The 16,509-nt window shown below is 42.2% G+C and overlaps 1 protein-coding gene across 5 annotated transcripts in view; it reads right to left on the reverse strand.

Annotated features, from left to right (window-relative positions):
* Window positions 1-16,509, reverse strand: part of LIMCH1 (LIM and calponin homology domains 1) — a 268,490-nt gene that overhangs the window by 146,516 nt on the left and 105,465 nt on the right. For all 5 annotated transcript variants that reach the window (XM_066573145.1, XM_066573144.1, XM_066573143.1 and 2 more), the window contains exon 3: window positions 3,708-3,777. In XM_066573145.1, the coding sequence (XP_066429242.1) occupies window positions 3,708-3,777 (70 nt within the window). The remainder of the gene's footprint in view (window positions 1-3,707; window positions 3,778-16,509) is intronic.

Raw genomic sequence — 16,509 nt, forward strand, 5'->3', positions numbered from 1 at the left:
TTGCAACATGCTCTGGGTATGGCATTTTCCAAAAAGCTTCACTACAGAAGTAAAAAGCTCCACTACACTGTAGTACAACTCCTTTAGAGTAACACTTTAAAGGAGTTGTACTACAATTTCAAGCCATCCCCTATCCACTGGATACGGATAGATTTCAATGAGGCCGATGGAAATACCCGAGTGACACCCACAGTCCCATTGAAAGTGAATGGAGTGCTAGAGCACACTAGGGCGCTTGCACGACCAGCTCTCCCATTCAGTCTTCTCTCCACTGCAGGGGGTGCAGTAACCCAGCAGTGATGAGGATGGGGCACACAAGACCCCTATATATAGGATCTGTGAGGGTCCCAGCAATTGTGGCAAACTCCTTTAACCCTTTCCAATCCAATTTGTATCCTGGCTTTCCTAGGGGGCTTAGTCTTTTTCTGCTGTTATACAATGGCACTATGTACTGGCTAAAGCCAGTACTGCATGAGGTGACACGTTGGATAGGCTCCGGCAGCAGAGAGGCTGGCAATATACAGTAAGAGAGCCCCGACGGGCGTCTTCCAACATCGGAGCTGTACAGCCTTAAAGCATTATGTCTTTAGACGTCAGACAGTGGATTGGAAAAAGTTAATGAGCAATTATGTAACACAGGGCCAGACTGAATCCAAGAAAGTGGCAGTTGCTATTACTTAGCAGCTCTCCACTATGGCACATATAGAGGAGAGGTCATCTACTTCCAATCCACCTTTTAACATTCATATGCTGTAATCGATTACATGGATAGGAGCTATTACGAGAAACCCTTCAAGACGTTTGTGCTCTTGTACTGACATTTGACTGAATTACAAAGCAATTCTTATATTAATTATGCAGTCCATCCCTACAGAAAAACGGAAAGTGCAAAAGAGCACTAACTTTTAGCGACACTTTTCTATTGGTTGTGAATAGCATTGAGCGAAACGAACCAGTCAAACTCTGTCTCAGGTCAAACTTTGTTAAAGGTTTGGTTCATCGCAAACCTAGAGTGGTTCATTCTGGCTGAACCCAACGGGAAGGGTTGGTTGTAGTCCCCCTGTGGCTTAGCAATTAGCAGAGTTGTCCTGCAGCACTGCGGTCTTAGGTTCAAACTTGACCAAGGACAACATATGCATGGTGTTTGTACGAGTTTCCTCCAACACTCCAAAAAAAAGTGAATAGACAATCCGAGCCCCAATAGGAACAAAAAAAAAATCAGGTGTTGTAAAGTGCTGCATAATATGTATGTGCCATATAAATATAAGGTGATTATCATGAAATATAGGGAGAAAATACAACCACCATGTAGATGCTGTCCTTGGTCAACACTAGAACCACAGGGCAACAGTGCTAACCACTGAGTCACAGAACCAACACGACTTTAAACCCAAATTTTAAGGGTATTGGTGAAGGTTTAGCCCCAATTCGAACCAAACTGAACATTTTGCTTAAGTTCCGTGAACTGGCTGAAGTGAACTTTTAAAAAGTTTCCTTAACTTTAGCTTGTGAATACAAACGCCGTACAGATGGTGCCAACAAAAAAACCTGAAGTCATATTTTGGAGCTCCGGCCTCCTCTTGTGTCGATACGATTTTTTTTTTCTTAAACGTGTGATGAAAACTTGATATCGTAAAACACGTGAACACAGCAACACACATCTGGAAAACATCTTCTCCTCTGCAGAGGTGCCATCAAATATCTCACTTTACAGGCAATTTTGATATTCCTGTATCACAATATTTATACTTAAATACAAATTTCAATCCAAAAAAATAAAAAAAGACATTATTCTAAAGAGAGCAAAAATATCTAAATTCGGTTTACACTTAAGAGAACGTATCACAGATGTATCAGTAATGTCTGCGCAGCAACAACTTACAATATCTCCTTTAGACAATTTGTTATAGGAATTGTGCCAAGATGAGAAATCATCTCCAATCCACAGGATAAATATCTGATCTGTGGGGGTCTGGCCCACTTAGACACTCATCGATCACAAGAACGAGGGGTCCCGAAGGCGCCTGAAAGAATGGGGTGGTGGTCTAGCAAGCACACTGCTGCTACATTCATTTCCGAAGGGATTGCTGGAAATTTTTAAGTGCTTGAACTCAATATCAGGCAGTCCCAGTGGGACGATTCATTCAGGGGCCTTTCAGGATCGCTGTTCTCGTGATTGGTTGTGTTTAGAGAAGAGCGAGTATACTCGCTAAGGCACATTACTCGAGCGAGTAGTGCCTTAGCCGAGTATCTCCCTGCTCATCTCTAAAGATTCGGGGGCCGGCGGGGGGCGGCGGGGAGGAACGGAGGGGAGATCTCTCTCTCCCTCTCTCCCCGCCGCAACTCACCTGTCACCCGCGCCGGCCCCCGAATCTTTAGAGACGAGCGGGGAGATACTCGGCTAAGGCACTACTCGCTCGACTAATGTGCCTTAGCGAGTATACTCGCTCATCTCTAGTTGTGTTCCAAGTGGTTGAACCCCTCACAGATCAGATAGGGGTTAACTTTTACTATCAAATTGTGCGACCTTTAAGCACCGTGTACTGGTGTGGTTTGAACACGTGCAGCCAGCCACATAGGCGTTTCGGGGTTTTTTTTTTTACTTGGACGGACAGTCCTATTTTTCTCCGACTTTCTAATGAAAATCACCCAAAGTGCATTAAAAAGAGGAAAAAAAAACTCAATGTGAGTAAAATCCATTTTTAACAATGGGCCTCTGAGTTGGCCCTTTAATGCCACCATATTTTTTTTTTAACACACATGAATAAAGTATGCAAACCTGATGGAAATCGTACATGAAAAATTGCAGTAACGCATTCAAGCAGCAAGAGAATCACATGAAAAATTAGATAATAGTCGGAGGAGACATTATAGATTAGCCAATGACGTGTGCCCCTATATAAACACTGCACTCTACTGCAAATTGATAGAAAATAATACTTAAACGGGATATATCATTACAAAAAGAAAAAAGAAAAATTTCCAAGCAGCCGGGCCTGGCAGATAAAAAAATAAAGCATACTCTCCTCTCATTGGCCCCCTGGTATGCAGCTGAATGGCTCCCACAGCCCCATTGGCAGCTTCAGGGTAGACGGCCAGGTAGAAGTCAGGTAATACTGCAGGCTAATCCAAAGCCGCAGCATCATCGTCGGCACTCCTGACATCAGCGCTTATAGCCCGACTGCCACAATGCCAGGGGTGTGGGACTGTGATGCTGTAGCCTCTGATTGACCTGCAGCATTACCAGATTTCCCCTGGTCCGTCAACCCTGAAGTCATGGCTGTGAGAGTCATTCAGCTGTGCACCGGAGGGGGGGCTGAGGAGAGGAGAATATGATTCCTTAATTGTCCGCTGGGACCAACTGCTAGTAATTTTATTTTCTTTTGTAAGTAATGATAAAACCCATTTAAACCCTTAGTAACTTATTATATGGTCAGCCATTTATATGAATAGCTAGCCTGTAATATTGCATTTGCCCTGCACGGCTGATGATCTCCATGTTGACTTCCACCTTAAACGGAATGGATGAGACGATCCCTTTATTACTAACAATCTGAAAACTTTTAAAACTTGACTGGTCACAAGTTAAATGAAGTTGGACTATAATTCACACTAGTCCATGAGTTCTGCACATATCACAAGATCGCTGCACATATATATCTAGAGGCATAGCCACATAAAATAATAGTCAATGTGGTTGAACTTACCAACCCCGCAATGGGTGTGGGCAGTCTATTGATCTTTTTAATTAGTCCCGGTTTGATTGCATTCAACAACCTGCAAGATTATGAAGAAATAAAAGTCACAGTCAAGAAAGTGATGATAATCGTTACAGCACATAATGCAGGTAAATTACTACATTCTATACAGCCAGGTAAACAAATGGAATATAGAGTTATATCAGTAATACAGAACAATGTAACAGAAGCACATAAGGGGTTGGGCCAAGATAAGGAACCCTTTGAGGATGCACAGCTCGGGGTGATCAACTGATTGATCCAAGTCCCATTCTGAGCACCATCAGTAAACAGACCATTTTGCTAGGGGAAGTCGCAGCCAGACTGACATTTCCCCTGCATTAGCCATTGCAAGGGAAAAGTAGCATTACAGGACAGGAGAAAGCCCGTCAGGACAGGAACTGCTCTTACCGATCAGCTCTCCATTCTAGCGTATAGAGAAGAGTCCCAGGTGGGGGACCCTACTCTGATATATACCCAATAGGGCATATGAACAGAGGCTGCATTCTTGGCACAACCCCTTTTTAAAAAAGGATGAAGTTGTCCAGTTGTAAACTATTTCCTATTCTCAGGAAAGATCATCAATAGTAATTGGCTAGGGTTCACAGCCCAGATGCCCCATCAATGTGCTGTTCTCTGGGTTGGTGTGTTCGTACACTGAGCCAATATCTGCAGGAAGTGGCCAGGCTTGGTATTACAGGCAAAATTCCTAACTCATTGAATGGGGACTTTGCCTGCAATACCAAGTCTGGCCACTAAAGTGTGAATGGAGCTGTCCACTTCCTGCAGAAATCAGCTCAGTGCATGAGTGCTGTGACTGAACAGCCAGCTGATGGCAGGGGTGTCAAGCAATAGACCCCTGCCGATCTATTGATTACCTATCCTGGGAATAGACCTTTAATAGTTTACAACTGGACAACCCCTTTAATAACCACACAAGTGATGTAAGAGAGCATGCACAGCAGCACAGAGCTGATGCAGCACTACACAGAGCCTGTACGGCTCCTTTATATGAGTATAATGCTCTCATGTACAATAGGGTGGGCTGTACAAAAGGCAATGAGAAAACCATTAGAGTCTGCAGAACTGTACAACTTAGCCAACTTTAGTCGTCACCTCCATGACTGGAAGGTTTTTGGAAGAGTTCCACAAAACTAATCCTTTGCACAAAGGCAGCCACAAAATATAGCATGTGACCTCTGCAAAACATCATTGGAAGGACAAAACCAATTGTCTAATGTGTCAGATGAGGAAAACAAACTAAGTGGAGCACACTATTGTCATTCAGCAATACAGGGGGCTCCATATTTGGAAGGACGGAATACAAGCAACATTTTGCAGGAGCTTCTCAGCCTCTAGATGTGAATCCAATTGATAACTTGTTGCATGTTGAAGAGGGCAATCTACAAGTGATGACCTTTGAATATCAAGGAACTCTGTATTCTTTTCGGGGATGGATGGAGTCCATTTGTTAGGCTACACGGACAAATAGCATTAGACTGATGCTAAGGACTCTACTTGTGCATATCTTGAGTGAAACATACATTTCCCCAAAGTTTAGTCTTCTAATAAGAACAAAGAGTTACAACTAAAAAAATATGGTATAGTTTCCCCTATTGGATACAGCCAAGGTGCTGTGCGGGACTTAGAGGCTATGCATGCTCCTCTGGGAAATTTGGCATGCAAATTAGAGATGGTACAATGGTTCAGCCTTGCTACTTCCTAGAAGTCATCAATATCCTACCTATACTGAAGAAGGGAAAAAACCCCAAAACAACCTGTCTATGGTTAGATTTTCCTTCTGGAGAAGACCCTGGTTTTGGCTTATACTTCCAGTCATATTAGAAGGCCTCTTAAGAGTTCCGACATGGACTTCTAGAGAAGGTACCTTCCAATAGTTGGTGCTGCAGACGCATTGTTCCATCTCCCATTTGCATAACAAGTAATAATTTTTCAACTAATTATATATTATATATATATATATATTATATTCCTTGCTGCCTGAGCTTTCACATTTGCCCACCATAGCCCATTTTTGGCCAGCAGCTCTATAACTTTTGTTGTACTTCCCATCCCAGGAGGACCCTAGTGAATGACACCATCCTGGAAAGCCACAATTTACCTGCATCTGCTACACAATAAGTTTATTCCAAGCAGAGTTGTATTTTGTTCTTTTAAGGTGTGGTGGGAATTTTCTTCTTGAATTAAAAGTACAAGCTAAGATTCCTCCCTAATTGTTGGGAACGAGAAAAGCTGGTTCTGGCAGGGCAACAGCAATTCCTCCAGCGCTGCCAACAACATCCAACTCCGCTGAAAATGTACTAAAAAATCTCCTCTTAATAAAATGGTGATTAGGAAACCCTCATAACTTGGAAACGATCACAACAAACAGACTGATAAGCATAGAGTCAGAACGTTTTACGTGCCTGGATATCTGTGCTAATGCTTATCGGGCTGAGAAGAGAGAACTCTATGAAGAATGGTGATTCCAATGTGTTAGAAACGGTTCCAAGTGACTAAGGAAGGAAGGAAATCGCAACTGTAACACATTATAAACGTCTCTCATATTAATGAGCTTATTGTGGCAGGGAGCTATCCTGACATTTAAAGTTCTTACTATACTGTATGTCATCAAGTTGAACGCCAGAATGCAGCCTGGCAGAAACTAAATTGCTGCCTAGAAGCAGCTACGAATTTGTAGTGATTGTATAGATATACACAAATCTCTTTTCCTTATCATGCACTTGCAGTAGAAATCTTGCCAAGGCTCGTCGTTTATCATAGACCACCACTTGCACGCATCATAGAGCAAGGGTGCGAAAATGAAGACTGGACATTGCAGAGAAAAGGCTGGAAGCCTGTACATTACAATACAGCAATGACATCCAATGAAGGAAGAGGATCTGTCTAGAGGGGGGTCATGTCTGGTAGAAGTCTGGAGGGTGATGTTTCTCCTCATGGAGAGCACCACTGGGGTTTAGGGATTCCTAAAGGTCATGCAATGCTCCCTAGGGAAAAGGCATGCGAATGAGGGATTGAATAATCCTCCACAGCACCAGGTATTAGAATGGTAGATACCATATGACCCAAAAGCCAACAATTCATCAGGCATTGCAACATTTCCATTTCTGGGTTATTGCCCCTCATCCGTGTACAGTAGGATTCTGCCTGGCTAGGGAGAGGCCTTCAATGCGAGTCCAGGTATGTAATGTTTCTCCTTATGGAGAGCACCATTGGAGATATCAGTATTGGTAGAGGTCAGCAGCCATAGAAATCTACGGCCCCATACTGTACCTCTCTGTGCCTCGGATTTTAGTCATAAGTATAGTAGAAGCCTGAAGAGATATATTTATCTAATATAGATAATACAGGTTGGTACTACACAGCATTGCCATGTTCAGCAGCTCCTGGAACAATATTAGGGCAACCCTCCAGTCAAGGACAGCTCGTTTTTGGGCTGCTGGATTGGTCAACCTAAACTACTATTAATGAACGGTTTCAAAAGCAATTATTTTCGAATTACTACCTCCTTCATTATCAATGATCAGATAATGAACAACCAGGACAATGCGTAATTTATAGTTCCTGCTGTTAAAGGGGTGATCCGAAAACATAGCTATTAACAACTTCTCCTTAGAATTGGGCAAGACTATCAGATTAGTGGCTCTGGCCATCACCACCCTTGCCGTTCAGCTGTTTGGAGGAGCCAAGACACTCTGATGAGCGCTGGAGTCTCTTCACAATATGCCAGGGACAACGCCAGATGTTTTTAAAAATGGCTGTACTTGGTATTCACTCAATTGGCTCAGAGCTGCAGAATTGCCTTATGATAAAAGGACATTAGGTCACAGTTCATGGAAGAGGCCGCAGCACTTGCCTAAACATTATGGCCCATGATTACCTACTAAAAAGGATTGTCATAAATATTGAAGTCTCAAAAAACCCATACATTAGAAAAACAAATATCAGCCTATTTATATAATTTCCCTAGTATACACTATCCCAGTAAAAGTAATTGGATACCCAAGAAAGAATCAGAAGTAGCATTTATTCACATATATTAATGCTTAGTGGGGCTCCTTTGGCCCTAATGACATTGGATACTTTGACATACTTTCTACTAACGTCTGATACACTTTATCTGGTACTTCCCTCCATTCATCTGCAAACGTCTTGAGATTTCTCTCAAAGAAGATGCATTGGGCTGCATACAATGGTGCAAGGAACATAGTTATTGGACAGATGAGCAATGGCAGAATGTTCAATGAGTGAAAAAAGATCACATTACTACATCTTCATATCAGATGGATTTACATGGGTGTGGGGTATGCCTGGGGAACGTCTTCTGCCCAAATGTGTTGTGCCAACAGTTAAGTACAACAGAGGTACTGTTATGGTCTAGGGATGCTTTACATGACATGATCTTGGTCCGTTTGCTGTAGGGACAAGAACCATGAACACGGAGATGTATCTTGACATTATAGACAATAACGTACTACAGACAATACTTTAAACAAGAAAACACACCTTGTGGCAAATTCACAGTTATATTAAGTTGGTCTGAGGATATGGATGTTGAACAATTGAACTGGCCTGTACAGAGTCCCAACCTGAACCCTATGGAACATATTTGGGATGAACTGGAATGTCAGAATGGGATATATGAACAGCGTCCACCTTCTTTGACAGAAAACTCGCTTGACATTTGCAGGATGAATGGAGGGAATTACCAGCTAAAGTGCATCAGACATTAGTAGAAATTATATCAGAGTATCCAATGTCATTAGGGCCAAAAGGAGCCCCACTAAGTATTAACATATGGAAATAAATACTACTTTTGATTCTTGCTCAGATGTCCAATTACTTTTGATAGCCTAGCGTACCATCTGTGTAATTTTACAAAACCTGCATTTTAAAATATGTCAAACTATCAGTGGTGGTATCAGTGGGTTGGGACGGGAATAGTTTTTTTTTTACATTTTATTTTAAGCACCCTTTCCCTTCATTATCATCATCATTAGGATAAAGTGCCTCTGGCATTAGGATTGTGGGTGTTCCACTGAAATCAGCAGTGTTGTAACACACGTGTAATAATGACACATTGTGTCAGAAGGTGTGCAGAAGTGATCCTCCAAGGATATTAGCTCAAGGGCAAAGCTAGGTTGGGCCGCGGCGGCATCTGCTCTGGGTGCCAGGGGGTGCAGCAACAAGCAGCTCTACTTTGGCCTGGGTCTTTAGATATACAGGGACAGGGCAGAAAGGGAGCCGCTATAAGTTATACTCATATTATTAGAATACTTTACTTTATGAGTTGAAGCAATTCCAACAATGGAGCATAAAAAGCAAATTCCTTCTAGCCTCCATCAGTTATTAAGCAGGTGCAGGCTCTTTTATGATGGCCTATGTCTATGGCACTGTAAGCTGCTGATGGACTCGCAGGTTAGCAGCTGGGAATGTGAATTGGCTTTTTCTACTCTATGATTTAGTTGGAATCACTCCCACCTAAGAGGCTATGTTCAATTCTGTATGGGAGACTGTGTTCAGGACCTCTGGCGCAGATCCCTTCAAAAAATCCCGGATGAAATGGCAAAGCAGGCTTTGCTAGTATGATTGGGAAAATGCCGGTCAGCAGATCCTATTATAGTAAATGGGGTCTGTTCGGTTCTGGCTTTCTGTTTTTTTGTTCCTATGAAGCTAAATGATAAGCCTGACATGACATACACAGATGTAGCAGAGCTGAATGTCACTTTCCCTTTCATATAATAATAATGCATCAAGTTAAAGGGGCTGGCAAAGAGCTTTACTATTGATGGCCTATCTTCAGGATGGGTCATCAATAATAGATTGGTGGTGGTCCGATGCATAGAATCTGTCGATCAGCTGTGGCCAGGTTCAGTATGAGTACGAACAGCGCTGTCAACATTGCAGTGACTCAGGTTGGTACTACAGGCACAGCTTTCAATGATTTCAATAGAAGCTGTGCCTGCAGTACCAACCCAAACCACTGCAATGCAAACAGTGCTGTCTGTTTCGTGCGTGGTCTACAATGCCTGACGATCAACTGGTTGAGTGGTGGACCTCCACGGGCAACTATCGATGATCTACCCTGAAAATAGGTAATAGTAAAAGCCTTGGACAGCCCCTTAAAATGCAGACACACATGGCATAAGGTTATTCTGTGGATCAGTACAATTACAATGATACCAAAATTTAGGTTTTTTTTGTTGTACTATTTTTAAAAACATTACACTTTCTGTCACCATATTCTGACCACTATAGCTTTATCTGTCCATTGGTGGTGCTGTGTGAGGGCTCGATTTCTGAAGGACATCCAGTAGTTTCTGTTGATTCCATCTTGGAATGGATATGACTTTTTGATCACTTTTTTTTTGGAGAAAGGGTGACCAAATTTTTTTTTTTTTTTTTTTTTTAAGTGCAATTCTGGCATTGTCTACTTATTTTTCTGACAACAGTCACTGTTCATGATAAATAGTGCATTATTTTGATAGATTAGATTTTTATGGACCTGATGTTACCAAACTTTTTTTTAACATTTTTATTATAAGTATGTTACAATAATGGAAAAAAAAAAAAAAAAAAAAAAGCTTATTTATACTTTTTTTTGTCCCTATAGGGGACTTAAACTTACAATTTTTGATCACTCATACAGTCTAATGCAATACCATGGTATTGCATTATACTACACTCTGATATGCAGCCTGTCATTCATGGTAGCCCTGGGCTGCCATGAAGCTAAACAACGATCACAAGGGGCCATTTGGGACTCCAGAACGCTGATTAGGGCATTTAAATGCTGCAGCAGCAGAAGGGTTAACAGCCACGATCAGCTTGAATGCTGATTGCAGCTCTTGCTGGCAGGTGTCACCTGTTAAAGAAAACCGGTACGGGTTATATATTGAATGGGCTTGTTTCCTGGTCCCACTCCATACAAACCCCGCACCCGGAGGGCGTACATGTACAGCCTCTACGCTTCAGGGGTTAAAGACACTTTCAGAAAAAAAGAATTGTCTAGACAATTATACTGTACATCATTTACTTATCACTAGTGGTATGCATTTAGCTAGAACCTCTGGAAAACAAAGGGTTATACCACCGATCCACATTTTACAGTGGCTTTTAATGAACAAGCTTGCATTGCTCCTTTATAGAATGAGCAGCGATTATAAAAGCTTATTTCTGACTGAAGAGCAACTTAATAACTGTAAAGCCCTGACATTATTAGTCTTATATGGATATACAGCTCTTAGTTTAGAATGGGCCCAGTTCTAGCAGATTAAAAACTTATCTGTCCAACTATGACATCACTCTTTCCAGATATGATTTTAACAGAAAGCTCTATGTAGGGACAGCCTTAAGCCACTTATTGGCAAGCGGACAGAGGCTGTATCCTGGCAGAAGAACGTACGTGTAAATGTATTGGTCTCTAATGTAATAAAGAGACATATTCAGGCATGTCCAATAATCTGTATCCAAGATTTTTCTTCTATTTGTTTAGGATATTTTGGGCACTGCAGAAAAATGACTATAAATAAGGTTCATGCCCTAAAATCTGGGAAAAACACAAGCAAAAAAAAGTTGTGCCTGCAAGAAGTTAAATTGTTATGGTAGTTAGTGTATGGTTTACAAAGTCCTTTTTCAAATTTAATAGAAGGGGTCCGGGGTCTACTGTAAAATTAGATGCAACTACAAAAGTGTCTCTCACTCTGGAGGACCCGGCAGGAATAATCATGTAATGCTCAATCTCCCGTGTGGTGGCGCCAAAGGGAAAATTAATACTTCCTGACAGGTTTCCCACAAATTACAGAAGATTGCCTGGGGACTCTTCCAAAAAAAATGTAATTGTCAAAAGTTTGCTTTCAAGTAGAAGTTAACTGCACTATGCAAAAGTACAATGAAACCCAGAAGTTTAGAAAAGTTGATCAAAGTTGGCAAATTGGCACCACAAATTATTATAGGTCATATTCTTAGCAGGGGTTTCGGTATAAGGAAACAGGAAATAGAAAATGCCTCTATAGCGTCACAATATCAGGAGGATAGCCTGACCTATAAAAGCTCTGTATGCCATCATAGGGATCTCCACAAGGGTAAACAGTACCCAATAAAAGTCAATCTTGGGAATACCCCTTTATCACTTATCCACAGTATAGGTGTCTCACCGCTGCGACCCTCACTAATCCCGTATCCCTCTCTTTGTCATTGCACCTTCAGTAGGGAGAAGGAGCTTGAATGGAGCAGCAATTAATATGTGTGGTGCAGCTCCATTTATCTTCAATGGATGTACCGGAGATAGCCGAACAATTGTACTCAGCCATTGCAATCAGCCCCATTGAAATGAATGGAGTGGCGCCACACACAACCGGCTGCCACTCCATTCAGTCTCGCATCACTACCAGGACGACAGTGAGCCATAGTGAGGACAAGAGGGGGAACCACAGACCCTGAGCTCTCGGGATTGGTGGGGGTCTCAGTGGTGAGACCCCAATTAGGCTTTTACCGTGTGGATAAGTGATAAGTCAGTCTTGGGAATACCTCCTTTAAGAACTAAGGATAATCATGGACTGGGTACTGTGAAGGCTCCTTGACATGTCTCCACCAGTTTGGCCTTGAGCTGAAGTACTGAGTAATCTAAGGCAGAATGGTTACTATGGAGCTGCCACCTTACAATCCCATTTAAAAGATGTTCATAGCGACTAGTTGGCCACAGATGACTCACTCCAGCATAAAAGGTAGACTGGCACCATACAGGAAAACTGATTAGCTGCAATCAGGTCTTACAATTCTTGCACTCAAACTGTATATTCAATTACATGTTTCTAAGACTAAATGACTATAAAACACATTATATAGAGCAAAGCAATCTAGAGGACCAACAGTCTGTCCCCAGATAACACTTGACAATACTCAGCATCGATGTTGAGAAATTATTCTGCAGACCACAACCGAGACATATATATATATTTTTACAAAACAGATGCAACATCACAAGCGGATATGGAAAAAGTAACATAAAAAAAGAAAGATGACAAACTAAACCTCACAATCCAGATATAACCAAGCCATGGATTACTGTACAAACTGTAAAAAATAGACGTCTTGTATATAATGCCCCAAAGTGACACATCCTCAGCTTGGAGAAGAGGAAACAATAAAATCAATAAGATCCAAAGATACCCCCATTAAACCAGTGGATAAAGGGGGAACTGTGATGATTATGAACACATCGGATTACTTCTAGGAAGCAGAGACAACCTCGACTAACCTTGCTAAAGGAAAAGCCCATCAGCCAGACTCCCCCTATAGCAGAAATGTAGGGTTGCATGAAAATCATTTAGACAAGCAACTTGAGTCAGCCAACACGGCATATAGACAGGGGTTAAGTTCATAACACACCACCTTTAAAAGAGGTTGTCCGATTTGTCAAATGGAGGCAATGAATGCTCTAAAGTAATACATGAGCAAGGTCTTACTTGGTACTAGCCCACTGCTGCAACACTGCAGCTCCATTCCTCCTCACCAAACTTGGCTTACACGAATGTAGTGGCGACGCGCCTGAATACCCACGTGCATTTAGCTGTCATGACTCCATATACTGCACAAAGAAGAGGAGCTCTTGCTCTTCTATCTCTCTATATCACACACTCAGAATCAGCTGCAGCATGAAGGACATTATACAGCAGTACTGAGCAGTGTAGTTGTGAATTCAACTCTGGGGTAAGATGAAACACTAAAAGATAGATATGTGTGCAGGATCTAGTGCGTTCCTCCCAAAGCACCTTCATCCTCCTTTGTCTTCCCCATAGACTTCTATGAAGTGCAGCTGTAATGTGATCTCAATATACAGACTTCTATGTATGGATTTTGTCAGTAAATGCAATGAGTGGTTGGTGCAGGAGATGAGGCGAGGGAAAACGACTGATAAGTGAAGAAAAAAAACTTTTTTCACTAAAAAATTATTTAAAGTTTTCGGTATTTGCTTGTACTTTTGATTTATGAGGAAAGCTTAAAAAGTTTACTTACTCTTGAACTTTTTGGACTCCTATGTCTATGTTGGCCGTTAGAAATTGGAGAAGCTTGCAGAGCCCTGTATTGACTTAACAGCCTTCACGAACATCTGCATTCTTCTATATTTACCATATTTCAATAAGAGCGTTTGCATTACATATTCTGCCAGGAATATTTTCTCCACATGCTCTCCAGACCTTCATGCTTGGACAAGAGTAACTATAGACATAAGGCAAATGGGCGCAGCCGAGGTGGGTCCTCCATAAATTGTGAAATGATAACAAGAACTTCAAATTTATAGCTTCATGTGCAAAGAGCGAGCCAGAACACACACTATATACATCACACATTATATCAGTCACTGTGTCGGAGGTGGTCCAAAATGACATGGTCTGCAGTCTCCTGAACCGTGAACAGTGCCAGAGCGGGGAATAGCTTACAAGTAGTGGCTATCACTCTGGAGGACCTGGTCCATGCATGCATTACCTCATTGGAATGGCTCTAGTGTAATATAGTGGCCGCTACGGGGAAAATAAGCAGCCAAGGCAATTCTTCCCAAAAATATCAGCTCCATGCCGGGGTCTTGTGAGCCAGACCTTCGGTGAATAGTAGATCACCGTGGCGGCTCTCATGCTTAAGAAGTTGGCTGTCACAATAAAACTTCTTTAAGAGAGTTTATTAAATTTTACTTTTATACTACATTTTCTATTTCATCCAGTTAACCCTTGGGATGATTTTTGCACCTTAAAAGGCTATATTTTACGTGCGATATCTCATATATAAACATTTTCTTGAGCAGTCTAAATAGTCTGGAGAAGAAAAAAAAAATCTTCGTTCCAATTACTTTCAAGTCAGACAGTTCTCCTTAGAAATGAAACCTCCAGAAATTGTGATAGCAGAAGTGATCCAACAAAACCAGAAACGCAAATCACACCTCAGTAAGGAAAGACCCCATAGCATTAGAAAATTCTAGTACAATTAGCTGAAAGGATAGATAGGCATGGGCTAGTTAGGCATGAGCTAGTTAGGCATGAGCTAGTTAGGCATGAGCTAGTTAGGCATGAGCTAGTTAGGCATGAGCTAGTTAGGCATGAGCTAGTTAGGCATGAGCTAGTTAGGCATGAGCTAGTTAGGCATGAGCCAGTTAGGCATGAGCCAGATAGGCATGAGCCAGATAGGCATGAGCCAGATAGGCATGAGCCAGATAGGCATGAGCCAGATAGGCATGAGCTAGATAAATAATCTATATATAGCTCTATTTATCTATATATATTTATGTTTTTTTTCCACTCCCCAAGGAGATACTAAATCGGATTTCATCAGACGCATGAAAACCAGGTTCTTTCTAGCTTTACTTTTCCAAAAACATACCTGAGAACATTCAGAGAGACACAATGACAATTATTTATTTAGTACATGCCCGAGGCCTTCACAGCTTGCAGAGTACAATCGACTTGCCAACAGGAAACCTACATAGCCAGCAATCCTCTAAAAGCCATGATGTTCTATACACCGAGCAGCCGCTTGCATGATGTTCTAAGTGTGTTGGATGGGGACAATATATTTTATTGGTGTCAGCTTTAAATCAATCACTAGAGATGAGCGAGCGTACTCGCCAAGGCAAACTACTCGAGCGAGTAGTGCCTTCTGTGAGTACCTGCCCGCTCGTCTCTAGAGATTCGGGGGCCGGCAGGGAGCAGTGGGGGAGAGCGGGGAGGAACGAGTGGGGGGGGGGGGGGGGGGGGAAATCTGTCTCTCCCCCGCTCCCCCCTGCTCACTCCCGCAACTCACCGCTCTCCCCAGTCGGCACCCGAATCTTTTGAGACGAGCGGGCAGGTACTCGCATAAGGCACTACTCGCTCGAGTGGTTTGCCTTAGCGAGTACGCTCGCTTATCTCCATTAATCACACAAAGAAAGTCCAGAGGAAAGGCAGAGGAGCTCTGTAGCTTCACATCCAGAGAACTGGGAGTGGCTAATATAAAAACTTTATTTCCAATGTAGGCGATTACTACCTAAAAATGTTTACATCACCTTTGTGGTTTCCATTAAACTGCTCGATTATGAAAAACTGAAGGCCCTGGCCAAACAACGAAACCCAATGGTGCCAAAAGGGACCCCACTGACTATAATGGTTTCTGCCCAGCTGTCCGGTATTTTCCCAAATTAAATAGTGTAGCATGTTGTGCCATTTCAGACAAGATTTTCTCGGAAATCAATGGAAGCTCTGAACGGAACATCGGACTTTGACACAAACATAGTATTTTATGATTAAAAGGGGTTATGCCAAGTTAAAAATGATCCTTTACTCATTGGATAGGGAATAAATTTATGATCGATGGGGTCCAGCTGCTGGGAGAATGGGGTTCAGTCGGTCCTGCAGTGAAGGGAGCAGAGGTTGTGCAGGTGCGCCACAACTCCATTCACTTTAATAACAGAGTTTGAGATTGCCGGAGCGCTTAAACTTGGTAATATTCGGCACAGTCATTGAAGTGAATGGAACAGCAGCGCACCTGTGAAACCACCGGTCCATTCACTCGGGGACTGACCAGACTCCTGTTCTCTGGATTGGTGGTGATCCTAGCAGTCAGACCCCACTGATCATAGAGTTACTCCCTATTGTGTGGGCAGGGGATAAGTTTATAACTTGGCACAACCCCTTTAAAACACCGTTAGGCTGAGGCTTGTGCATTAAATATATCAGACACTAAACAAATGGTGCTATTAGATCTATAGAAGGCTGGGTTCATT

Source organism: Eleutherodactylus coqui, chromosome 7, assembly GCF_035609145.1.
Source record: "Eleutherodactylus coqui strain aEleCoq1 chromosome 7, aEleCoq1.hap1, whole genome shotgun sequence".
Lineage (NCBI taxonomy): Eukaryota > Metazoa > Chordata > Amphibia > Anura > Eleutherodactylidae > Eleutherodactylus > Eleutherodactylus coqui.